This window comes from Acipenser ruthenus, chromosome 5 (genome assembly GCF_902713425.1).
Source record: "Acipenser ruthenus chromosome 5, fAciRut3.2 maternal haplotype, whole genome shotgun sequence".
NCBI classification, from domain to species: Eukaryota; Metazoa; Chordata; class Actinopteri; order Acipenseriformes; family Acipenseridae; genus Acipenser; species Acipenser ruthenus.
This window is the reverse complement of record NC_081193.1, coordinates 37153284-37180286: the sequence shown is the minus strand read 5'-3', so window position 1 is coordinate 37180286 and position 27003 is coordinate 37153284. Positions and strand designations below refer to the sequence as shown.

The window sequence follows — 27003 nt, the reverse complement described above, 5'->3', positions numbered from 1 at the left end:
CCAGCAGACCTCCATTTGCGCTTAGACTTGCGGCTGGCAGACTTTAGCAGTCAAAGTTCCAAGGGTATACCATGGACTGTTGCGATGTTTCTTCAGTATTATGGCTGTAAGCGGTGCAACTGTGTCTCTGATCTGAGTGAGGGTGGCGTTGTACAGGGATACCGCATCATCGACCGAAAATGGAAGAGTATCAGTCAGAGGAGACACATTCCAATAGTATTGTAGAATTTAGCAGATTTTTGGGATGGAAGGAAATAACAGTATCAGTAGTAGGTGAAGGTGTGGGAAGATTTAATATTGGCAGTGATTTAAGTAATGGTCAGAGAGAGAGAGAGAGATCCGTGACAGAGAGAGAGAGAGATCCGTGACAGAGATTGGAGACATCAAGAACCCTGGTGATGATCAGATCTAGGGTGTGTCCACGGGTGTGAGTGGGAACGTTGACAGATTGAGAGAGTCCAAGACAGTCCAGGAGCGTGACAAAGTCGGTCACTAGACGGGAAGAAGGCAAATCGACATGGATGTTATGCATGTGTTATGGTTAATGAAGGCTATATCTCAAGAACAGCAAATCTTATTAATTAAACCTAGTTATTTGCTGTACTGTGAATATATGTCACAGAACACATCTGAACACATTCTGTTTGTGATGTGTATTTGTATGTTACTAATGTAAGTGTTGTGTTTTTAGGAGCTGAAGTTAATACAGAAGAAGCAGACTGTTGAACTAACTCCAGGATTTTCTCAGTTTAAACGAGAAAAGGACAGTCTGCTTAACTGGATGGATGAGACAGAGAACCGGTTGTCTGGACTGCATGGAGTTGAAGATGATCAGAAGTTACAGGTAACAGCTGTCAAAAGGATACAAGTTTATTCCTTTACTGTGCCCTCAGTACAGACAGACCTGATCTCACACATACCCCAAGATAACATTAACTCAGAAGCCCTGATGAACTGTCAAGTTATTTTACATCTTACATCTTGCAGCCTTTTATTATCAAGTGACTGGCTCTGATAAAGGCAGACAGCTGCTCAACTTGTAGTGGTTACTTCTGTTGGTACTGAGTGGTACTGTAAAGCTTTGATATATTTTTTGATAAGCTTCCACAGGCAACCGTTTCGTTGCAAAATATAAGAACTTTTCAGCCAGCTAATTTAGCTTTTTTATGTGTATATGAACATTAAAAAATTAAGTCTAATTGAAATAGACAAATTAATGGATGTGATCGGTCCCAGCTGAGCTTTGTATTTGGTTTTTCAGGAGTTGCTGCAGGAGCTAGAGTTAAGAAAAGAAGAATTCAGTGCCCTCCAGAAGAAGGGACAGAACTTATCCCAGTATGAAAGTGTAGAAGTGAACAGCGAGCAAGTTGATAGGCGCTGGCAGGAGATTGAGAGCCAGTTCTTATTGTTTCAACAAACACACTTCAAGAGCTCTGTAAGTATTTCCACAGTAGGTTTTAAATTTCTAGTTAATGCTCAAGATCCACGTGTTGATAATAAATATAACTACTTTGACAATATGTGTGGGGTTATGGTTGCAATAGTAATCTCTTGTTAATGTTTAAGCATTACTTTTACCAGGCATCATTTTAACCTTAGCTGGATAAATGAGTAATAATGCTTCAATAAGAACACAAAAATGCATTTGTTTAAAGAAAATTGTGCTTTAGCTTTGATATAACCACATATGGTCCATGTCAATTTTTAAGGTGGTATAAAAACAGATGTATCCCAGATTTAAAATGAACCGTTGTAGCATCTGTTTAGTATTATCACTCTGCCTTGTATCTTAACAGCAAGTACCTGTGGGTTACGAGGCTGTGGATGGGCCATCCCTCTTTGCTTCTGACTTCCTTCTTGAAGTTAACAAAGTCCTACTGGCAATGGCAGACATTGAGCTGTTGCTGAATTCGCCAGAGCTAAACAGTGGGATATACAAGGACTTTTCCAGTCAAGAGGATGCATTAAAGGTAAACATTTAATCATTTCCAAATACAAGACATGTAAGGTACCATGCATGCAGGTTTTTCAAATTAAATACATTTTTTTTTTTTTTTTTTTTTTTTTTAAAGGAGGTACGTTCTGTTTTAGAAAATGGTACTCCTTCAACCCTCTTGTATTAATGAATATTTTTTTTTATAAAACTCCTGACACTATTCTGCTCACTACATTTATCAGTCAGTTACTTGAAAAGTGAGGTTGTAGAGGTTTTTATAGACACCCTGTATTTTCTGGCAGGGCTGATTTGTCATGTGCATTTAGTTAATAAAATTGAGTTGACTTCAGGCCCATTGGGTGCCACTTGCACAAATTGAGAAGAATGGCAGTTGGAGGTCGTCATTGGAGATTACTTGTCAGTGGGCCTCTGATTTGAAGTTGATTGTGTTCATGACTGAGATACACTTTATATCCCAGAGTCAGTAGAGACAGAGTTGTTACTTTTATGGTCGACAGTGTTCACCGTTAAACCTTCACGGGGCACTGAATTGTCAAAACCATTTGGTTATCTACTGCTGGCTGAAACTTGAAAACATGTTAGTTTCTTTTTTTTTCCCACAGTATATAAAGAACATGCTTGAGAAACTTGGAGAGCAAGTAGCTGTCATTCATGAGAAACAGCCTGATGTGATCCTGGAGGCGTCAAGGCCTGAGGTTGTGCAAATAGAGGACGGGCTGACCCAGCTCAATTCAGAATGGGACACAGTTAATAGAATGTACAATGACCGAAAGGGGTGAGTTCACAAACTATTTAAGATCTTGCTTTACCTTTTAATTTAACTCAGTACTTGTATCCTGCTGCACAAAAGGGCCAGGCTTGGCCTGATGAAATATATTGAAGGCAATGATTTTTCAAATGCATTGATAAAACAAAAGTTTCCAAAGGAACCATCAGTTCATGATTGTGGAGTGATTACATGATATCCAAAGTTTCAGTGCATTGGCTAGACATAAAGTTCAGTAAGTCGAAAGGGTTAAAACACATTTTTTGTATCCCTTAAATTTTAGGGCCAGATTTTCTTTCATCAGGTTTAAGTTGAAGTTGTTTTTTATGCATAGTTTTGAAAAAGTTCAAAAGCTTGATGGGTCTGACCCATATTTTTATAACTACAAATGAAGAATTGAATCATGCGTACTGTAATACTATTTCAAAGGTGTTTGTTTTTAAACAACCTGATGCTCATTAGCCACAATTGACTGTTGACTTCACAAAAGCAGGTGACGAACAGTTGTAATAATCTGAACACTAAAAGGATTCCTGCTGTGCACAATAGGCCTTTTATACACCCCATATCTGGTGTTCAGATATTACTAATATTATAACGGATGCACAAAAAGCGATACAAGGAGTGTAGCAGCTTTATGTTTTGCAAGTAAACAGGATCATTCACAATTTTTGCTTATGTGTCATCTTTAATATATGGGTATGTTCGTATTATTAACAAAAGGCAGTTTTATTTTTTTATTTTAGGTGTTTAAACTGACCTGCTTGATAAATTGGACCAATGTTTTTATCATTATTACAGTAAACAGCGACTGTGAGCTTACCTTATTACATTTATAATCCAGTCATATTCTGGTCTCTTCATTGCTCATTGCTTATTTCCTAAGTGAGCCAGGCAAAACCATTTTTTTATTAATAATAATGGATATGCATTCCAATGGCATACGTGAATGAACAAGCAAAAGTTATATAAAGCCATTAATAATTCTCTATACCTTTGACAGAACAAGTTATTGTTGAATTAAAAAAAGATACATGCAGAATACACATTCACTGTAATGCAGTTAATAATCATATGGATTAAATAACATCTATAACCCTTCTGTATTTTGTTAATATTTGTTGTTTGAAAATAACAAAAGTTATATCAATAATTCATTTTCTTTCATACGAGGTAAAAGTATGTTTCATTATTGGAAAAGGTCAGGAAACCTTTCCCAAACTTTAACATACAACCTGCTACTGTATGTAAAACAGAAATAGTGTTTTGAATGTATTGGAAATATCTTGACCCCAGCTCTTGTTCTAGATGCTTTGACAAGTCTGTGGAGGAGTGGCGACAGTTCCATTGTGATCTGAATGACCTCACCCAGTGGGTGACTGAAGCCGAGCAGTTGCTAGCTGATGGTAATGGTCCTGATGGTGTCTTGGACCTTGACAAGGCAAAGATGCAACAGCAGGTCTGGAAACACACTGTAATGCTGTATTTCAATGTTTTTTCATTGATTTGCTACTGCCATTTCAGACACAGAATAGTTACATATAGAACAATATAATATACCATGCAAGTCATTATGACCTGCAACACAGCCATTTTTTATTGAAACCGATTTGAAGAATGAGTTAAGTTTTGTATTTGGTTTAAAAACAAGAAGCCTAAATTAGGTCTCAAAGGCGAAAACAACTTTTCTCTTTTTGCAAGCTGTGAATATTCCTGTATTGTTTATATTTCAGAAAAATACCTTGAAGCAGTTTTAAATGGTGGTCTAGATCTTTAACTGAAAGTGACAATGGAAGCCTAATTTGTAGTTTTTTTTTCTGTAGGAGCTTGAGGGAGGCCTGACTAGCCACCAGTCCATCTATTCAACTTTAAACAAGACCGGAGAGGGAATCATTGGGCAGCTTTCTGTCCCAGACAGCAGCCTCTTGCAGGAGAAACTGAGCGGACTGAATAAGAGATGGAAAGCAATCTCCAGGGAGGTCAGAGAGCGGCAGAACAGGTAACTACCAAATCCTGGCCCTTTTATTGAGTTAGAATATGCAAGACATTGATTTCGTCATTGTATTCCAATGAGACATGACGGTTAATTACTATGCCCGTCACAAAAGCTGGCACAAGGATGCTTGCTGAATTCTGTGCTTATGGAAGATGGTTTGGCAGGTGAAAACTTAAAAGGGTGTGCTTTACTATACTTTTCTTGATAGTTCTTTTTTTATTCGCTGTCTCTTCTATTAAACATTGATTCCTTTTGCTTATTTCTCGTTGGTGTTTATAATCCTGCATTGTCTCTTTCTCCAAAACTTGCAAGGAAGCTCAACAGGTACAAGGAAACTATAAATTGATTCCCCGCTGCTTACCTGTGCTAATTGTACCTGTAGATGTAATCAACAGTTTTTTCATCTAGGAACTTTCTGAAATACCAGAAGTGATGCACATTTATCTGCAGAATAGTGTTGCCTGCTTGGTGTGTGTGTGTGTGTCTGTCTATATATATATATATATATATATATATATATATATATATATATATATATATATATATATATATATATATATATATATATATATATATAATGTGTATATGTGTGTGTGTATATATATGTGTATATAAAATATAAAAAAAGATGTGTGTGTATGACTAGACTTAAAGGGGAAGACCACCAACTCACAGATTTCCTGAAAAGGATGGATGAACTGCGTCTCTGGTTAGAAGAGGCAGACTGCACTGTGGAAAATTTACCAGTGACTGCTACAGACAGAAACTTGAAAGAATTAAAGGCAAGATCTATTGCAGTCTTTCAATTCAAATAATCTTGATTTATCTGTTAACTAAACAACCCCTTAAACTGTCATGTGGAATGCTCCTTTACCATTTTGTCAAGAAGACATTCTCTCGTTTTTTATATTAAATGAACAGGATTAGAAATCTCATGGTCTTAATGTAATCATTATTTGTAAAATTAATGCATTTTAATTTTCAGTTGGCATGATGAGTCTTGTAACTGTAAACTGAGAATTTTTTTAATGTACAATTTAGGCTTTTAAGTGACATTTAGACTTTTAATATTGATCATCAAAATGAGATGTGTCTTCATAGTTTCCTCAACCTTTTTTTCTATTTTTTTTTTTTCCTACTTATAGGCACTGGCAAATGAGATGAATTCTAAGAATGAAAAACTGAACTGGCTCAATAAAAATGGACCTCAGATACTGTCAAGCAGAGGCATGAGCCTGCAAGAAAGAGATAAACATGTTACCAAGTTGAGAGCTGTAAATATGAACTGGAGCAAGGTGCCAGGAACTTTTAAACGTGTTGAGGCTTTTAGGCAGTTGAGAATACTTGGTTAGAATCACCTTATAGCACCGTTATATGTCTAATGTTGCATTCCAAAATATCTAGATAATACTAAATTTGGTATTGGATATGGACAGCCGTTGACGGTTGTATTTATGAAGAAAGAAAACACAACAGGTTACAAATTAAAAGTAGATCAGAATACTTCTGAATTAAAGTTTGACATTATTTCTATGACAAGCATATTACATCTTCAGCTTAATGTTTAAAGGTTCAAAAGTAAATTGATAAAGAAACTCTGTTGGTAGGGTTTGTAATTCTTAGGTTAGTAGTACATGCTAAGTGTACATTTTTAATAGGTATCCAGGGAGCTTTTGGACACCGTTGGGGAGGTTGAGGTTAACCTCCAAAACCAAAGCCAGTTCCAGGACAAAATGAACCAGCTCGCTGACTGGGTGAGTGTGAAGCAGCAGAAACTGAGTGGAAGAGGACCCAGTCAGATGTCTGCTTCAGAGCTTCAGGTATCTCCCTTCATCATACTAGTTAGGGAGGTGTAATTCCAGGGCCCTTTTAAATGCATCTAAAAAAATGTTTTCCCTGACATTTTAGACATTTACCTAATAACAGCTGTGATGTAATGTCCATCTGTGGAAAGCAAATTGAATGGATTGTGAACATCAGATCACGTCTTGGGTGTATTTTTATATATATATATATATATATATATATATATATATATATATATATATATATATATATATAATTTTTTTTTTTTTTTTTGCCAAAGTACTGCATATTGTATAATCGAGATAAAATATGATATAAAACAGGGTTGAAATTTCAATTGGCATGATAGTGTATGCTAGTTTATCAACTATGTCTCCTTAAAAGTACCTCCTATTTCCTTAAAAGTAGCAAACATTATTGTGGATTTTCCAGATGTTGGAGACCACAATGAAGGAAAGCAAAACAGAGATGGAAGATCTTCTTGCCAGATCTGTTGATCTTCAGAAAAGGCAGCAGTTACTTCCTCAAGAAAAGGTACTTGTAGGGAAGAACACTTGTTTTACATGTAAAGAAGATGGACAAAATCTTTTTAAGTAGTTTGAAGATTAAATCCACACATGTTTTTTCTCTGTAGTTCTTTTTTGCATGAACTTTGAAAGTCTATTTGCTTTACTTTTAATAAAATAATATGCTATTACTGTAAGTTCTCTGTATTTTTTTATACAAGTGGTTCTTTTTCTATAGCAGTAGTTTGTTGCAAGTGAATAATTACTTCTGGATGTTTGCATCATGCACAAATGTTACCTATGGTCATGGTTGATAAAATAATTTGTAGATTCACTGTCTCTCCTGTGCTTCTATATAGAGTAAAGTAGAGCAGCTGGCTGCTGATTGGAAGACACTTGACTTACTTGTGAAGGAGGTTGTTCAGCAACCTGTTGTCAGCTGTACTCAGCAGGTCACACAGCAGAGGGTCACAGGTATGGTATTTTTAATCAACTAATACATGGTCAACTCATCCCTGGGCTCCCACTGCGTGTTGGGAAATTTGTTTTTCTCTTTTTTTTTTTTTTTTTTTTAATTCTCTTTTCTGTCTTTCTGCACTGTAGTCCCCTCTGCGGTCCAGATGGCCAGCCTGGTGACCTCAGAAGCTACCCATCAGACTATGCAGAGTCCAGATCTGGTAGCACCCACAGACCTAAATGAGACAGCCACAGAGCTTGCTGATTGGCTGGTTCTGATAGACCAGATGCTTAAGTCAAACATAGTGACTGTAGGGGATGTAGATGAGATCAAAGCCACTATTGGGCGCCTAAAGGTATTCTATTTAAATTGTATGGCAGTTGTGAATGGGGATATAAATAGAACTTGTTGAGCATTCTTCAGGTTCATAAAAAGGAAGGTCTTGTTTTAATGCTCACAAAATACAGTCCCATCTTCTATAAGGTTACTGATTTGTAATTTAAAATAATCAAACACTTTTAAAAATGATCTTTTTAATGCTAGTCATTTATTGTAATTGTTATATGTATTTTTGTTGCTGTTAAGGTACCATATAAATGTTAATTGTTCAGTGATTTGAAAAGGACGTAGTGTTTGTTTGGTTTTTGACTGTAAAATATAGGAGGAAAGATTTGCTTACCAAGGTAACCTACAGAAGATGATTTTAATAGCTTATATCTATGACATAATCCTTTTTTTTTTTTTCTAGAGGACCAAGGCTGATCTGGAGCAGAGGCACCCTCAGCTGGAGGATATCTTTACATTGGCTCAGAACATCAAGAATAAGACTTCTAATGTAGATGTACGGACATTCATTACAGAGAAATGTAAGAAGAATAACACGTCGGTCTACTTTTTATTACAATCTGCGCGGGTGTCAACTTTTTCTTCCAAAAAGCACGTCATTATCTGTTGTGTCAGGCAGTACTTCACAGAATCACTGGAGTCTTGTTCACTTAACAATTGGAAATGTGTGTGAATGTATACTGCCTGTTCCTGTAGATGCTTAAGATTTCATTTTACCTAGCAAAAACCAGTTAAGGTTTCATGTTATGTGATTTTAGTGTATTTGTAATTGGTGCAGTTAGTCAGTGCCTAATGTCTGAATTGCTACTAGTTTTTAGGAGCATTTTCCTAAATTCTTCATTTTCATAAAGCTTCTTTTGAATGGAAACGTGTACAGTGGGACACCCGCTGTAATGGTGGGACAGAATGCCTTTCAACATGATATATATATACTTTAAAAAAATAACTGAGTTGCTTTTCCCTCAGTGGAACGGGTGCGCAACCAGTGGGACAGCACTCAGCATGGTGTGGAGACAAGGCTGCAGCAATTTGAGGAGATGGTGACTGACAGTAACCAATGGGAGGAGCAGAGGAGAGAGGTAGAGATGCTTATTGGTCGGAACGAGGTGCACCTGCACAACCTTCAACAGCTCTCCAAGGAACCCCTGACCAAACAGCTGGCAGATTATAAGGTTAGACCTAACTATTAAGAACTATTAAGAGGCAAGGTGGGAGCACCACCTTGAATTACAGGTCATTTCTTACATTATACACATGTGAAATGTGCAGTCACAGACAAAGGTATTGGCACCCTATACTTATTATACCATAATTCAAGGTAACAGATTGAGGAGAAGCATTTAATAAACTTGAACCACTTTTTGATAAAATAAAAAACAAAATATGCTATCTAGTAATTTGACAAATAATCTTTATCAACTTATTTAATTTGAATTATTTGTTCATGACAAAAGTATTGACACCCCTGCTTTAGTATTCTGTGTTTCCTCCTTTTGCTTTTATTTACAGCTTTTAGATGTTTATAAAAATTCTTAACCAGTATGTTGCATCTTGTTGGTGAAATCTTCCATATTTCTTTCAGCTCAGACTGGATACACAATGCTTGGCTACAGCTTTTTTCAGATCAGTCCAAAGCATTTCTCCTGGAGTGAGATCTGGTGATTTTGAAGGCCATTCCAGAACTTTTTTCTTTATTTTCTTCAGGAATTCCAGAGTTGACTTAACCGTATGCTTTGGGTCGATGTCGTGTTGGATAAACTGTCTGCCAGTCAGCCTACGAGCAGATGGTATCATTGGCAGGGTTTCCATGGAAAAATAAGAAATAAGTCCCACATTTTGTGTTGAACTGCAACTGCCACCAAAAAATGTAATAGAAAAAACATGGGAAACCCAACAAAAACTCATAGTGTTACACAAATACAAAAAAAAAAAAAATCCATAAGAAAGCGCAGTGCACTATCCTTGTATTATTTGCTAAACATTTTTTGACTGCATATATATTTATTATAAACGTATTATACACGTGTGTGTGCGCGCAAACGTCGTTCTTCAACAGATGTTGGAAATAATTGCCTCTCTTTCAGGATATGGACTTTTATAATGCAGCATAGTTACTGTGTAATGTTTTTTAATCAGTAAAGATGTTCTTTAATTAGTCATATCATTTTTTTTTTTTACAGAATTACTGGAACCGTGCCACTTCTTTTGTCATTAACAAATATTTAAAATTGCTTAATTTTAAAAAATATTTAAAATTGTTTTGTTTAGAACGATTGTTTGTTAAACAACCAGAAATTGTGTAGTGTGGTTTCTTTCATATTAGTTGGTGGCTTATGTTCCCTAAATGCTTGTATTTAACATATTTCCTTTCAAGTATGAAATGCAACCATTACCTAATGGGTGTTTACCGCCTAAAGACCCAAAACCATTACCCTTCAAGGTCACTGCGTTCACGCCAATGCAGTAGACCTGAAAAGAAAATAGCGCTGAGCCTTATGCGTCACTCGTATTTATCTCCTGGAGGCTGAGACGACGTCTGACACATACAGGGCTCTTAAAAGAACAGCTTTGATACAAGTGCTCAGGTAATTCGGGCTGTAAGAGATCATATCCCATCAGGTAATGGTTACACTTCTATTGCATAAAGGTGAAGTAGTTGCACCCTAAGTGCTGTTAATTACACATCATAACAGTCTTTCCGAAGTTGTACATTAAAATGTTATTAATGTAATCGCATTTTTTTCTGAAATCTTTTCTGAAGTCAAAATCACAACACCATTCATCTTTGAGTTCCAGCTGTTGTCTTATTAAAACAGTACCGGACATGAGCAGCAGAGGGTGCATGTGCAACACTAATGACAGGGACAGATTGAAGTTGACAGGCATTTGACTACATTCACTAGAAAATACAGTAATTAACGAATGTCCCAGTGAACATCAGACTACTGTGATGACAATTCAGGCTTTTGTAACTTTAAAAACATGAAAGATATAATCAGGGGAATAGCTAATCTTTTTTTGTTGTTTCATAGATGTTTTTGCAAGACTTGAACAAGGGACAGATTACAGTGGCAGCCTTCAATGATGTCTCTGGCAAGCTGCTCCGTGACTATCCAAATGACGACACCAGGAGGGTGAAGGAGACCACTGACAGGAACAATATGGCATGGAACACGATAAATAACAGGTTTGTGAACCATAGATGGCTTCACTATAAAAATCCTTGACTTTTAACCATTAATTAAAGTGGGTATTGAGCACAGCACAAAAATGTGATTTTGAGTGAAAACTGACAAGCATTCTTTTTATATGGACATGCTAATATTGCCATTTTCAGGGATTACTTTATTCCCTATGCAATCATAACACCACCAGTATTAATGACTTCAATACAGTAGTAGAATTCTAACAACACATTTTAGGGAACTTGTAGGGTTCTTAAATATGACTGCCAGCTCTTTAACAAACTAACACTTGATTGACTAACCAACCTGAAAATAGACACCTCCAGCAGAGCAGACCCCTTACTGGTTAAGAAAGCTTAAGTCCACCGAAATATACTTTTATTTGAGACCCACACACCCAAATACTATTGAGTGTAAAATATAATTTCATGACTGTCTTTAAGACTGAAAAAAAAAACACATTACTTTTAATATGTACTAATAATAATGTACTAAATTGTTCCTGTGGTGTCTTGAAGTTATAAATGTAACTTATTAAAAAGATATTATGGTTGAATGATGCATCGTTAGTAAAATGCAATGTAATATACAATATCCTGGTGTCTGGGTTGCGTTGAATTGTGCAGCAGTACAGAACTACACAAGGAAAACTAAAAACTAAAATCCATCACTATCTAATTTTCTCTTGAAACAAGTATTTCATTTCTTTTATGACATTTTTTTCTTATTTTCCAAACTGTGTGTGTATAATACACTTCTTCGTAAATGATTTAAAAAAACAAAACAAAAACAAGAAGACACCCTTAACTTCAAAAGGTGTAACTTGACTTTTATTTTCGTATAAATTACAAAGGTATTGTATTGGCAGCTAACTTGTGTGTGTGTGTGTGTGTGTGTGTGTGTGAGTGAGTGATGTGGTAATTTAAAAACATAACTGGTTTCATGATTAACATTGAAATGTTCAAAAGAAGAGAACTTCTTACACTGATATTTATGTGTATGCATTTTTCACATAGCAATTGAAGCAAGTTTATCATGTAGGAAACGGGGATTAGCAACTAATAGCCAGTGAATGAAAATAGCTGCCAAAGGATGCTGCCTGTAGGGCAATGCATATCAAACAATAATTAGTATTCAAATGAAAGCCCAGTTCAAACTTGGCAGCTTTGTTATACAGTGCATCCAAGTTTAGAATGCACAGATTAACCAGCTCCAAATACAGCTCATTAGCATGCTCATTAATGGAGACAGGGCTAAAGCATTAGTCAAATTTACCATTGAAGTTGGCAGTTAAGATGACACTGGATGTCTTGAATGTAGGTGTTGTGTGAATTACAATACAGCTCCCTACTGACCAGTGGGAATGAAACCCAAGACCCACTTGATACTAGCTTGTGTGCTAGTCCAAAATCACTTTTAGTATTTAAATGCTGACGTAAATATTTTAATGGTTATCTTTTGAGCCCACACTATACTCCTGTTTTTTTTAAATTTTATTTGTAAAAATTATTTTTAAGGCCACCCCCAGTTTGACATCTGTGCTCCGCCACGGACACTGAGGGTAGTCATTACCTGTGTCTTAGTTGCACTATAGTAAATTGGAACCCACCAAAGACAAAGTGTAATTTAGGCTCTAGTGGCATAACTATTAAAATGTGGTGCACTTTAAACTGAATCAGAACATTCACCGTAAAGGGAATGGGATAAGTTCGTAATTAAATATTTTCAAACCATTTATGAATGTCCTGAAGAATCTGGAAACTAGCAAGCAATCCAGATGGTTTTAGTAAAACACTACCACCAAACCTTTCTGGGACACAGTCCCAGTTAGTACCCAGTGTTCATGCTGCATTTATCTATCCTAATCTTTAGGTTCCGTTGATGGTTTTTAAGTTACTAGCACTAACTTGTTGCTGAGGGTTTTTCTTCTAAGTGCATCAAGTTCACACCTGTTGTTTTTTTTCTTCTTTTTCCTCCTACCTCAGGGCTAGCGATAGACAGAGCTTACTGGATTCTGACATTAAGATGCTGCAGACCTCTCTGAAGGAAATGGAGGGCTTCCTCAAGTGGTTGCAGGAGGCAGAGACCACAGGGAATGTGCTAGCTGACGCCTCACAGAGGGAGAGTCTTACACAGGACAGTGTCCATGTCAAAGAGCTAAGAAATCAACTGGAGGTAAGGAAAAGTTCCCGGCGGGGTTGAGTTTCATTTTTTGAAAACACAGTACTTGCTGCAAACCTCAGGGTCTAAAGTTGATAAGGAGAGGCCAATCATAATGTAATTTCATTGGATAGCTTTTGAATATGTAATATGGGTTATCAGTAAGCCAAACGAGGATATTTGACAACAGAAGATGTGTATCAAAATATAATTTCTTTACTCAAAATTATTTAAGTAATTTAGGTCATTACTAGTTTTATTGTTGGATTTTGCTGCTGATTTGAAGGGTGAGGTTGTTTTACTGTATTTGGTTGGTGGACTTCAGTGGATTTCTGGCTCAAAGAAAATGCGTTTTCTGAGCCTCCTGCTTAGTTTTTATTGATTTGTACAGTATATAGTACAGAACCAAGTAAAACAGCTTTGGGACAATTTAAAATAGTAATTTTCACATACTGTGATTGTCAAAACAAGGTGCAGCGCACAGCCACTTTTTTTGGCTCAGTGCAAAGGTACAGTATTTGTACGCTGTCATTCTGGGCTTGGGGATTGAACCCTCAACCTTCTAGTGTAAAGGGACTGAGGAATTATGCAAAAACACCATTATACTGTCAACATCACATCATATACTGTACTGGTAAGAACATTAAATCATTAGCATCTAATAGTAATAGACAGAAGTGATAAGTAAGGGGCACTCACTCAAGGAGGCATAACTGGCGTGTCCTGAGCTGAAGATCTTTTATCTACTTTTACGAATCAAAAATGTGTTTCAGTATCCTTCAACTTGATTTTGCTTTTTTTTAAAGACAGCATATAACTAATTAATAATAATTAGTTAATAATTAATTGGTCATCAAAACAGTTGACTTTCTGACTTTCCGTGGCAGTAATATGTAGCATTAAGCTGCATACCTAGCTATCTACTTCACCTGGCAAAATATTGACACACTTAAATTTTGTAAATGCCTTCTTTACTATAGATATGTCCTGTACTATTGAAGAGCAGATAGGTTTGGTTTTAGCCAGAAACAATATTGTTGTTAGCTATCCACTACAAGTGAGACCTATGGAGACTCCATTGTGTATGTCCGTGAACTTTTCAGCAATGAGTGCGTAAATATTGAATGTGGAACCGTTTTGTTGGTGTAAACATTGCATTCCTTTCTTGGGGCCATATATCCCCTGACACACCTACTGATTTTAGTACATTTAAGTAAATTAATCAGTGCCTGAAGGTTCCAACACGTTGTGCCAAGCTCAAGAATGGTTTTTCTCCAATGGTCAAAACTAGCACAAAGTGACAATTTGACTTGCTTGATTTAGGTTAATACTTTTCCCTTTTGAGAGTGCTGTGTTTTAAAGGCTCGTCATCTGTTATGATATCTGGTCAAAGAGCGCTGTCCGAAGCCTTCTTGTGTCGGCTACTTTCTCAGAAAGAATGTGTTTGTGTAGGTTCATTCATGGGCTGTCAAAGATTACAGAAGACTCACTGTGAATTACTGTCATTTGTGGCTCAAATAATTGCTTTTGGTTGATTTTCAAGCACTACTCATAAGCCATTTCAGCTAGCAACTCCATATTTTAAGTTGTATGGAAACCCCTCTGACAAAATCAAACTGCACCATTTACTTTGACCTGTGTCACCACCATATTGGGGTCATGTGACTTTTTGGTTTCTGCATGTTAAAGATCTAACACTTTGTGATATTGGCTTCATACTTGGTACACAGCAGTGTTCTGTGAAGCTGTCAGTCAATTTTGATCATGAATATCATGCAAGACAAATAAACCCTTTTGTGTCACTTATTTTTATAAAGCTGCCACTCATTTCTCAAACATTTGCAGTATGGTAGTGACTTAATATTTGGAGCTTTATATAAACCCTGATGATGGCATTGACCTCTAACTGAATATTGCTGCCTTATTGAGGTCATGTGGCTAAGCTTCTCCTGTATGCAGACTGTACAGTCTGAGAGTTATAGTTAATGTTTGGTACACTGCTGTATTCTCTCAGTAAGGTTCCATTACAGATGGTGTTCAGAAAAAAATAAAAATTTCACTGCCACTTTATTTTAACATCAAGCATGATGCAGATCTTTTTCACACATTTTACGTCATGTTTACCAACTATTTACTCTGAAACAATATTCCCTTTGATTTTGCCCACATGGATTTTTTGTTTTTGTTTCCAAAAACTCCCATTTCTAGACCCCTTTTAAGGGTATCATAAATAAGCTTCATATACTGTAGCTATTTTTATTTATCCTCAGATCGGAGTGGCCGATTGGGGACGTATGGTGTTAAAAGATCTAAGGTGCGGTGGAGCAAGGCCATTTAGAGACTTATAGGTTAATAACACCTTAAAATGTATCCTAAATCGGACAGGAAGCCCGTATAGAGATGCCAGCACAGGAGTTATGTGATCTTGTCTCTTCGTCCCAGTTAAAACTCTTGCAGCAGCATTTTGAACAAGTTGCAGACAAGATATCACATTGCTACCAATACCAATTAAAAGACCATAACAATAATCAATTCTTGGTGGTATAAAAGAATGCATCATTTGCTTGCAACCTGCATGGGGAGGAAAAAATACCTCTCAATCTGGCAATGTTTTTTAAATGAAAAAAATACATTTTTGTAACATTTTTAATGTGTGCCTCAAATGAGAGGTCTGGGTAAAAAATGACACCCAAGTTTTTTTTTATTAATTTTTTAAATTTCTGCTCTAAATTCTGTACAAAGACCATCAAGTTCAAAATCAGACGAGTATATATTCTTGTATTGTTTCAGTGAAAATTTAACTCCTTATCTACGAATAATATTACCCAAGGGTAGCATATAAAGAGAACTGAATTGGGCCAAGAATCAAACCCTGGAGACCCCACATGTAACCTTTGATAAAGAGGTCTCCTCCTCAATTTTAACAAACTGAAACCTGTTAGAGAGCTAGGACTGGAACCAGGACAGGACAGTACCTGACAGTCACACAATATTTTCAAGGCGATCAATGCTGTCAAAAGCTGCACTTAAATCCAGTTAAACAAGAACTGAAGGCGAGCCCATGTATTGAATCGCACAACAGATGCTTTTTGGACTTGCACAAAAGCTCATACTGGATCCTTTTGGATTACTCATATTTAGTGTGTGTGAATATGTATTTATATACAGTATGTGGATCTAATATCCTTTCTGGGATAAATCAAAGCAACATTAATAAACTGTTAAACTTCTCCAGCAAATAAATGTACAGTCATTTTTATTTTTATTTTTATTATTTTTTTAAATGGCTCTAAAATGCTTTTCTTGTGTGTGTATGTGTCTTCTACTTTCCATATTTGTAAGTCCTCCCATAAATATATAGAATGAAGTGCTGGCCATTTGGTACATTTCTTTTGGTGGTGATGCTGCATGTAAATTATCTATTGGTTTTTTTTGTTGTGCAATTGGAGCTAAAAAAAAAAAAAAAAAAAAAAAAAAAATCTCTACCCAAGATTTATAGCACACACTCACTCTCACTCTGCTACTGTGTCAGAGCTGTATTTGGTTCAAGAGAGACGGAGAGATGCACTCACACACACACACCATCCTTTCCAGCAAGAGGAGAGGAGAATAAATGCCATCCTATCTTTTAGTGTAAATCCCAGCTGCCAGGGATGAACTCTGGCGATACGCTGAAGTCAGTTTCCCATGGGACCACTCCTTTGTTTCGGCATCCTTCATGTTTCAATTAATAGCCTTCCCCCGCTATCGAGCTCACGCTTGTGTTGAGGTAGTAGTAGTCGTAGTAGCAGCAGCAGCTTATCTTTTGTCGGCTCAACTTCTTGCCTCCTTCACTGCTCCGGCAGCGCCTACATGTTCACAGAGTTTGGGACATCACTGAATCTTCTTCAAATATACGTTGACCTCTGCCTCCAAGACATTAAGCGTGGCAGGTTTTTCACTCTGAGGCTTATTCAGTAAGGTTAGAGGCAAGCATGCCCTGGAAACCGACTAATCGTCTTCTTGTGACCACAAGGAAATGAGTGTGGCTCTTACTTTATAATGCAAATTCCACAAAGCCTCCCAAAGTGTGGCAAACTTAAAATGATGGCTGTGGTGAGGACATCCCTGCAGAAAGTTGTGGTCTTCTTGCATCGCTTGCAGAGGATGGCTATCTCATCCCCACGCTATCAGAAGCTTTGTAAGGTGAGTGCAACTGGAAACTTTTGTAATTCTGTCATTTGTTTTCAGGATAGGGGAATCTGCAATCGATGCTTAGTGTTAACACTTTTGTCTTTATGGTTATCACTTCTTTTGATCCACTGAAGCAATGCTGAATGTTTCAGGACATTCCTCATTTTAACTTTATTCAAAATTGCTACCTAAGATTAACTTATTCAGACTAGATGCTGGATTCATATTTGTACTTTTACATTATTTTAAAGGTTGACACACCCCAGTTTTGAACTTTTTTATCTTTTTATTATTACGTTAATCCAATTAGATTTAACATTTACATTAATATTAAATTCAGTTATTTTAGGCTGATTTGTGTCAAAGCATTAGAAATTCAGTAGATTATATATTTTTTGTCAGATTCTGCTAAAACAGAGATATAAAGGAAAAAAAGAAATGCATTGAATCTAGGAATGTGTAGGTGAATGATACCTCTTTCATTCTGACTCAATTCTGACTTAAATTTGGTCCACTCACAGAACACAGTGGTTTTATTATGCCTTTGGGATCAGGGGAGTCGAGTCAGAATGATTACAAATGTGGAGCAGCTGTGATGCTTTTTAACAATCTGAAGCACTTGACTCATTCCACTAATTAAATCCAGACTTGTATCCTTGTCCTAATCATACAAAACGTTTTATGTTTGCTAAGATTTGGAGTGAATAAATGAGAATCTGAGCTGCAAAATCAATGCTTGCTCTCTATCTGAAACGCTTTCCACCTGGGGCAGTTGTTTTAAGTAGGTGAAGATGAAGCAGGTGATTCTCTATTGTTTACCCTGCTTTCATTTCAGTGGACTCTGGGGGGGGGGGGTGATGTATGGGATCGAGTCTGTGGCTGTACTATTCATGCTTTAGGTCTGCAGTCATTCTTTATTCATTTAACATTGCTAGGCAGCCTAACAGCCATTCTGTGATGGATCATTGCAGACTAACATAGATGGATGCTCTTTTCCACTAGCTGTCCTTAAACTTGACAGCCATGTGGCACGGTGTCATTGAAATGTGTTCCATAAATAGTTGTTTCGACTGCATTTCTAAATGTAACTTCTAGAGGGGAAATACATACCTGTTTACAAAATACTGAATGTGTCAACCTGGGGTGATGGGGATGGTAGAGTGTAGAATTGAAATGTCACTAATATGGTGTGGCCTGACTCTTAAAGCTGCAATTGACATTGGAAACATTTTTTATTCGGTATGCTACAGTTTTTTGGAAGCCACAGATGTACACACCCACACTACATTGAAATATGCAAATACCTTTACTTCAAGTTATTTCTGGAAGCAGGTGGATCAAATTACCTTAATGTGTTCACTTGATTTGACCACCCACCTACAATGGAACAGATTTTTTTTTATTTCCCACACAAGCACAAAATCATTTATTATAATAATAATAATAATAATTATAATAATATCATCATCACAGGTTTGCATAATACAACTCTCTGCCATCTGTACTTAAACATTTGATGTATTTAAGAATTATTGGGATAAAATAAAACTACCTCTGTACATTAATGGTTATTGCCTTCCAAAGAACTTTCAGTTTGGCAGTGAATTTCCAGAACTGCTTTTGCCAAATCATAGGTTAAGCAAACCAGTGCTTTGCCAATCATCTCATGATGCTAGTTTTAATATTGCAGTATTACGGTGCTGTGTTGATTTGTGTTGTATGAAAAGCAGAACTCGTAAGGGAATACAAACAATATGAACCATAGAAAATGAACACTCTAGGTTGTGGTTGTTTGAGACGAGTTCATATCTTAAGTCCCACATTATTTAAGAGCCACTAATTGATATTTGTATTTCACAGAGCCCCGAACACTGCATTTCTATTTAATTGTAGCCCCAAGAGAGATGAAGGGTAGGAATATCTCTGGGGATCCATTCTAATGTTCCCCATCATTAAAGAAAGAAGAGTGACACTAAAAGATCCCACTAAGTGCCTGATAAGTTCATTTAGATTAAAGAATGCAAAAGCAGTGCATTAATCTGCTGCTTTCCTTTAACTTTTTTTTTTTAAACTTGAGTGGGAGAATAAAAACATCTTTCCATTCAGCATGACCTTCATGATCACAAGCAAGACAGAGCAGCGCCTCTGTAATAGCCCCGTAAGGGCTGTTACATCTATAACACTTATAACTGAAAACCAAAAAGAAAACTAAAACATACATATCTAACTAGTTACAAAAAAAACAGTTACATCACGGGTTATCAATTCATGTCCCAACAGACCATATAGAATACAGGGTTTAAACCAAGTCATATGAAAATGTGTGTTGTAGCCAGTTATTTACAGTGTAATTGTTACTGGTGTTTGCAAGAAAACCTAACTGACTTTAAACAGCATATTTAGATCATAGTTGCATAAACAAGTGGATATTGCTGTTCAATACTGGAGCCCTAATCTCTTAAATTGTTATGCAAAATAAAAGATGTGCTGCTCAAAGTTTGTATACCATACCGAATAGACAACTGATGTACTTTTTTTTTTTTAAATACAAATAATTTGAATGAATGGAGGGAACATTCTAATGGATCCTTGAAAGAACTGGCTCTTCATCAGAGATGTTTGCTGGGTGGGTTGTTTAATCAGTTAAGCAATGTTGCTGCTAAAAAAAGCTGCCAGAAGTATAAGAGTGAGTATTATCTGCTAGTGACAAAGGTGCCTGATTTGAACAAAATCCATTCAGATATCCCATTATGTGGTACCACTTCACTAAGCCTATAACTAAGAATAGATCACTTCCTACTAATTATGGCAATCAATGTGTGTTGCAGTTTTTGTTTCTGATTGAAATTATACAAACTAGGAAATAAGATTTGATCATCGCACATAGGCTGTGCTTCTTGGCTAAACTTAATGTTGCATACAAAAGGGCCAGGCCCAGCGTTATGGGCGGGCCTTAGGGTGCCTGGCCCGTCCAGTTTCAGATTCTAAATTGAATCAGTACCATCAGCTTCCAGTTCTAGCGGTAGATGCCTGCTGGAATATCTCAGCACCAACTGTGAATCAAATTTAAAATCAATCCACGCAAGTGCTGGCTTTTTCTTTTTGACTTGCTGTATTTTTAAGCGTAGTTCACTATTGGACAGTAAATACTAAACAAAGACACAATTTGTCCAAATTTTATTATCCACCAAAACCAGCCAATCAATACTTTGCATCGATGAAAGTAACCAATCCTGTACATGCAACTGCCTAGAGCCAATCACAGACTGTCAGCTTGACTGGAGCACAAACACAGCATCTTTCAACAACAAAGCGAGATGCGGACAGTTCTGTAATATTGCTCCATTCATATGTAGATTCAGGAGAGAGAGGTTTTGGCTGAAGGTAGAAACATGGTGAGTTAGGAGGCATTTTAGAGTGGTATTTAATGAGAGATTGTATTGGTAGTTCAGACTCCATCGTACACGGACTGTCCAGTAATTGCTCTGTTCATTCCTTAGGCAATGTCCAGATTATAAAACCCTAACAAGTTAATAAAACATTTAAATCGATTTACTAATTAAAAATGCATTATTTTTCTCTTTATATGTATGTCATTGTGGCAGGGCGAGGAGCCTTGCACATGAAAAGGGGGTAGGGCAAAGCCCTGCCATAAATGTACTGTTTATTTTAGAACGGGGTACCCCTCCGCCCCTGTGCAATTTGTTATTTTGTATTTGTTTTGTTGTTGTTGTTATTGTTGTTATTATGATTGATTATTATGATTTATTTATTTATAAAGATGACGGTGAAGCTGTATGTTTTGTTATTGTTTTACAGCGGGAATGGGAAGCCCCATCCACATTAGAAAACCCATGCAGAATGTGGCTGAGGGATTATCAAATAATTTGATAGCTAGTTAATCCCTCGGTCACTAATATAAAAGCCTGCAGTTCTCCCTGCTCTGGGTGGGTGTTCGGAGGAGCGAGCGAGTGAGGCGTGTAAAAATAAAAAAAAGAATAAGTACGATCAGTGCGATCAGTGAAGGCTACTGCCCAGCCTGATCACAGTATTTTGTGTTTATTTTGTTTTTGCGTACCCATTTTATTTTTGCTCTGTGAGCAGTGTTTATTTGTTTTCGTTTTATTATTCAAATAAACGGCGCCGCAACGTCTTTTTGCCTGCAGTACTGCCTCTGTTTTTCTTCCTGTTTCTGGCCTGATGTCACCACTCTGCCATCCCTGTCACAGTCATCCTTGTTTTTTATTAAAAAAAAAAAATTAAAAAAAGTTTGGGACTATTTTCTTAGAATGTCTTTACTCAGCGGAAAGGTACCCGATGAATCGGTACAAGTTCAAGGTAATTTTAGGTTTTAAGATTTTTTTATTTTAACGAAAACAATGGTAAAATAATTTTCTAATCAAGATAGTTCCCTCTCGATGATGGCTCTACCGTGTGATAGTTGACCTTGACTTTCGTTAGTGCCCTCGCTTTCGACTCGGGACGCATAAGTCCTGTCGCGGTCAACTACCACACGCGGAGCCATCATCGACGGGTACTATCGCTTAAATAAAAAATGTATGAGAAATCATTAAATCAAATTAAAGCTGCTAATAATAAATAATAATAATAATAATACTAAATAATAATAATAATAATTTAAACATGTCTTGTTGCTTCTGGTGTTTGGAAACCCCTTTGTAGGGCCGCCTTGTCGGATTGTTTATAGGAACGTATGCTTTTTATATTCAGTATTGAACAGTCAGTTGAAAGTAAGCATTATATGTACATTTGTAACTTTACAGTAATGTGGTGTGTGGGAATCTGTTTATTGCAATCTCTGTAGAGGACCTGCTCACTGTATGATTGTATTCGTTTAAAGTAGTGTTGCTCAGACACCCCGTTGTTGCTAATGCGATAATGACGATAATTTAAAAGAAAAAATATATATTTTCTGTGTGGATAATTTGTCATATTTATTTATTTATTTATTTATTTATTTATTTATTTATTTGTTTATTGTCATCACAGTAAAGTAAAATGGATAATACGAGCTAATAAGTGCCCCCCCCCCACCGCGTTCATGCTGCCACCAGACCTGAAAAGGGCCTTGTATAGCACCCTATGTACTGGACTGAGAATGGGCAGTATAGTAAATGTAAAGTTAGTCAAGTAAGTAAATACATATGTAACACAGAAATAGCAGACACAAAAAATAAGTGAAATCAAATGCTCAGGTAGTACCCAGTGTTTTTATGCTGTTGGTATTTAAATACAGTACATTGCGTTGGGGACTGCTACGAAAATGCCGGTTGTCTCATGTTAAGTGAGTTGGTGAAGCATTAATCAGATATGAGGTTTAATCAGATAGGGGTTTAAGAAGATATTTAGGATATACAGCCCTTCACAGGCATGTTAACTGGGAGTTTGACCGCTGGAATATAAATATTCCCAGAGGATCCATTCTTCTTCTGACACTTTTTATTAGCAGCAATATTACACACCATCATGAGGCTAATCAAGGGAGATTGTTTGCATTCTTACAGGAGAAGACTGAACACTTAGCTGATATTTCACTTGTGTGTCCTTTTTTTGTGTATTTTGGAGTGCAAATTAACCTAGGCCAGTAAAGTATGAGGAGCAGATCAGAAAGAGAAGTAAAAAGTTATGGAGTCATACAACAGCATAAGGTAACTGAAACATGACAATATAAGAATGAGACAAGAGGGATCATGTTGGTGTTGTAATAGGGTTTCATGTTGCAGGAGCCAATATGTGCAATTAGTACGATAATATTTTAAAGATTATCCTTCTGATTTTTGCCATGAACTGAAAAAAAAGCTCAGTCTGTACTGTAAATTGTTGAAGAAATGTATTTCCATAATTCAGGAACTCAAGTTTTTAGCTGATTTCAGACTTCTGGAAATACAAAAATAAATATTACTTCCAAGTCTGTTATTTTGTTTAAACATTTCTGTTTCTGCCTACACTGTTGTTGCATGCAAACCTTATATTTTCAAAGTTAGCATGTTTGGTCTGTTTTCTGACACAGACCCAACGAAGTTTTTACTTGGATATAGATAGTTGATATTTAAAATAAATCCTTGATTTAACATCTTCCATTGAGACAAAACATTCTAGTGGCGCATTCATAAACACATTCCACTCTGCAACGCAAGATTGCTTTCTTCTAAATATTAATTATTATTATTATTATTATTGCATTTAATCATCCATTTCGATGGAAACCTTTAGATGGCATTGTGCAGCAACTGCTTTCAGTTTATAGCAGGATGACATTTTCAGCGGGTTCATCCGCCAGGATTCAGGTTGGTACAGCTCCTACTGTTCCCTATCAAGTGTGAAATGTAACCATTACCTAATGGGTATTTAACCTTTTAATACCATTTAACCTGAATAGATATATCAAAGCTGCACGTAGTGCCTGTGACAGTCGCACCCTCCCCAGAGGGCATAAAAAGACTGCTGACACAAAGAAAGTCATAATTTTTCATTTCACCGACCTGAAGCAGGAGAGAGATCTACGAACACACAAGTAACACACTGACTTAATCGCTTGTGTTTTACACTTACTGTGATTTATTTACGTGATTATAGTAATTTTACTTTCACGTATTGTGCACTCAGCCGTGGTTTTCATCCAAGTCCCTTAGCGGCCTTGTGCCCCGCAGCTCCTTCACCGGGAGCAAACACCTTAAGTCGGCTACTTGTGCTTTCTCTTAAACTGCTAGCTTCTGTTGACACTTAGAAATAAAAATGTGTTTTTTGTAACGAAAATTATACTAAAATAACGGTAAGTAAATTGTTACTGTTTTATGTGAGAGAATGTGTTTCTCTGTGTATTTTTTCAAAGGAATACTAACGCAGCTGCTGGCTTCATCTGTCCTGCGTTAGACCGAGTTGCGCGCTTTGGTTCAAGCTGCTTGCAGTTTTTCCCCTACAGTGTCTCCTTGCCACATAAGATCTGCTTGCAGAATTAGTGTGAAGACTGTCAGGGCTCTAACAGTAGGCTTTCCTTGGGTTTTGATCTGTTGGTTAGCCAAGAGCGTTATAGGTGGGCATCCCTACAATTGCTCCCGTGGTAACTGTAGGTCCCAGACCTGCTCCCGTTCCCGCCGGTACTTCGTACAGCGAACGAGGTTACCCTTCCGATTCACTAGCAGCTGCTGGCCTCCCCTCTGCTTTGGGTCTGACTGCTCACAGTCCTTCCCGCAGTGTTTCATTGCAGCTCTGGTTTCTGCTTTCAGTGAAGGCTGTCAGCTTCCTCCAGTCTTAGTGCTGTGTTTGGTTAAGCCAGAAGCTATACAGGTGGGAATCCCTGTATATTGCTTCTTCGGTAACTATAGGTCACTGATCTACCACCGTTCTTAGTGAATGAGGATACCGAAATGGTAATGCACCATACCCTGTGTACCATACCATTTGCACCGTGCTGTACAATTTGCACCATACCCTGTGTACCATGCACTGTGCACTGTACCGTGTGCACCGTACCGTTTGTACCGTGTGTACTATACAAAATTCCTGTACAGTATTGTACTAGTGCTTGGGCACCGTGCAGGTACTTAAGAGTAGCAAACCAGGCTTGAGGCTCGACTTGCAATGTTTTTATCTTTTAACAGTACTTTCCTGTAACATACCGTACAGCGGCATTGCTGCTTGTGTTGTCTGAGACAGCAGGGTTTTTGTTTCAAGTACTGTATACTGCACCAACCCTGTTACAGTAAGTACTGTATATAGGAGCTGCAGCTCCTGCCCTGTTACACAGCGGCGTTGCTGCTTGTGCAGATGCGTCCAGCCTCTTTGTGCGCATTCTTCCAAGGTGCTCTGTGTCTCTAGGAGCTGGCATTCCCCCCGAGGACTCCGGGTCCATGCTGTCCACTCTGTCGGACGGCAGAGAGCAGACAATAGCCGCCTGATGGAGCTATTCAGCTCAACAGAGCACTCATGGTAATGAAGTTCCAGAACTTCTGGGCTTGAGGGCAGTGGTTTTTCAGACCCTACCTCAAATGCACGCTGTGCATGTCTTGTTCAGTAGCAGGGCTTTTTAGCCTGCATTGAACCGCGGCTGTCCATTGATGGTGTTCACTCTCTTGGTGCAAACAACTTGCCCGTCTGTGCCTCAGTGTACCGTTGGGCAGTGTCACCAAACAGGGAGGTCATCACGAGCCTAGGCTGGGGCACTGTGTAGAATGGCACTCCACATAATGGTTTGGAACTGCAGGCAGTTTAACTGGCCTTGTAGCATTGTTGCAGAGAGTTTGAGGAAAGCATGTGCTTGTCCATGCAGACAATGCAACAGTGGTGGTTTACATCAACCACAAAGGTTACTCAGTCTCTATCGCGTGGCCTGTAAGCTTTGCTCTGGGTGCACGAGAACCTACCCTTACTGCAGGCAATACATCTGCCCAGAAGGGAAAAACTGGGCAGCTGATCTCTTCTCAAGGAGGGCCCCAGTGCCTCAGAGTGGAGGCTAACCCAAGGTGGTAGCCTCATTTGGAAGATTTTTGGGAGAGCAGAGATAGATCTCTTGCCTAATAAGAATCAACCCACTGTCCCCTCTGGCTCTCCATAATAGGAGATGGGGACCCGCTGGTGGTAGATGTCTTGGCACACCACAGCTCATTAGGCTATTGACTGCAATTTTGTAGAACCTGTTTGATGAGGGGAAATCCCACTCTTGATATGACAAGCTATTTTAGCTTGCCATATCAAATTTGATTCAGTTTCCCCAGGAGCTTAGCTTCCTGGTGGGGGGAAATAAATGTAAAAGTGGTTAGGCGGCTTTGGCCACCTATGAAGGACAATGTTCCTCGATGGATGATAAACGTGCTGCTCAGTGCACTCTTGAAGCCTCCATTTTGAGTCTACGCATTCTGCTAGTTCAAATATTGTCACTCGAGCGACTGCTATCACTTTCGCAAAGCAGGTGAGCGAGATGCAGGGTGTCTCCTTAGTGAGAACTTGTTTAATTTTTACAGTGGCCAGGACAAAGGTTACGCTCCATACCGATCCTGCCTTTTGCCGAACACTATCTCGGCATTCCATGTCAATCAGTCTGTGGATTTGAAGGATTCTTTCCACCTCCTTCCAGGCTGACAGGGAGCTGCAGCTCCATACACTCTGCCCAGTGTGTACCCTGGCATGCTATGTTGATAGGATAAAAAGTTGGAGGCAGTCCGGATGATGTGTTGTCTGTTCTGGAACAAAGTCCCATGATCAAGCCTTGTCTAGGCAGAGGCTGTCCAAATGGATAGCAGACTGCCTATGAGCTGGCCAACTTGCCCCCTCCAGAAAAGCTCACTGCTCATTCCTTACAGGGATATGGCAATTTTGTGGGTTTTATTCCAGGGTGCATATGTCATTGACATTTGCAATGCAGTGGTGTGGGCTACTGCCCATACCTTAGTAGGTTCTACATACTTAGGTCGTGGATCCACAAAACCCTGGTTTTGGAACAAGAGTTCTCCCTTAATTTTTTTAGCCCTAGCTGCTTGTACTGGGGTTCCTCTTGGTAACACGTAAGGTGGCCTTTGGCTTAGGCTTGTAGCATTCCCGTTGGTCTGCAGTATTGCCTTGCGACAGCTTTGGTATTCGTACTCATTAGGTAATGGTTACATTTTGTACTTGATAGGGAACGTTGGGTTATATC

At 37.8% G+C, this 27003-nt stretch overlaps 1 protein-coding gene across 5 annotated transcripts in view; it reads left to right on the top strand.

Moving 5' to 3' along the window:
- Positions 1-27003, top strand: part of LOC117402749 (utrophin-like) — a 251345-nt gene that overhangs the window by 76141 nt on the left and 148201 nt on the right. For 2 of the 5 annotated variants that reach the window (XM_059024120.1, XM_034004181.3), the window contains exons 40-55: positions 692-844; positions 1262-1435; positions 1797-1970; positions 2560-2732; positions 4032-4182; positions 4547-4722; positions 5366-5501; positions 5865-6014; positions 6378-6539; positions 6958-7059; positions 7391-7505; positions 7635-7843; positions 8237-8354; positions 8800-9005; positions 10866-11020; positions 13004-13193. In XM_059024120.1, the coding sequence (XP_058880103.1) occupies positions 692-844; positions 1262-1435; positions 1797-1970; positions 2560-2732; positions 4032-4182; positions 4547-4722; positions 5366-5501; positions 5865-6014; positions 6378-6539; positions 6958-7059; positions 7391-7505; positions 7635-7843; positions 8237-8354; positions 8800-9005; positions 10866-11020; positions 13004-13193 (2544 nt within the window). Of the gene's footprint in view, positions 1-691; positions 845-1261; positions 1436-1796; positions 1971-2559; positions 2733-4031; positions 4183-4546; positions 4723-5365; positions 5502-5864; positions 6015-6377; positions 6540-6957; positions 7060-7390; positions 7506-7634; positions 7844-8236; positions 8355-8799; positions 9006-10865; positions 11021-13003; positions 13194-15789; positions 17364-27003 lie in introns of those variants that run through there. The other 3 variants (XM_059024118.1, XM_059024119.1, XM_059024121.1) reach the window with 3 other exon arrangements.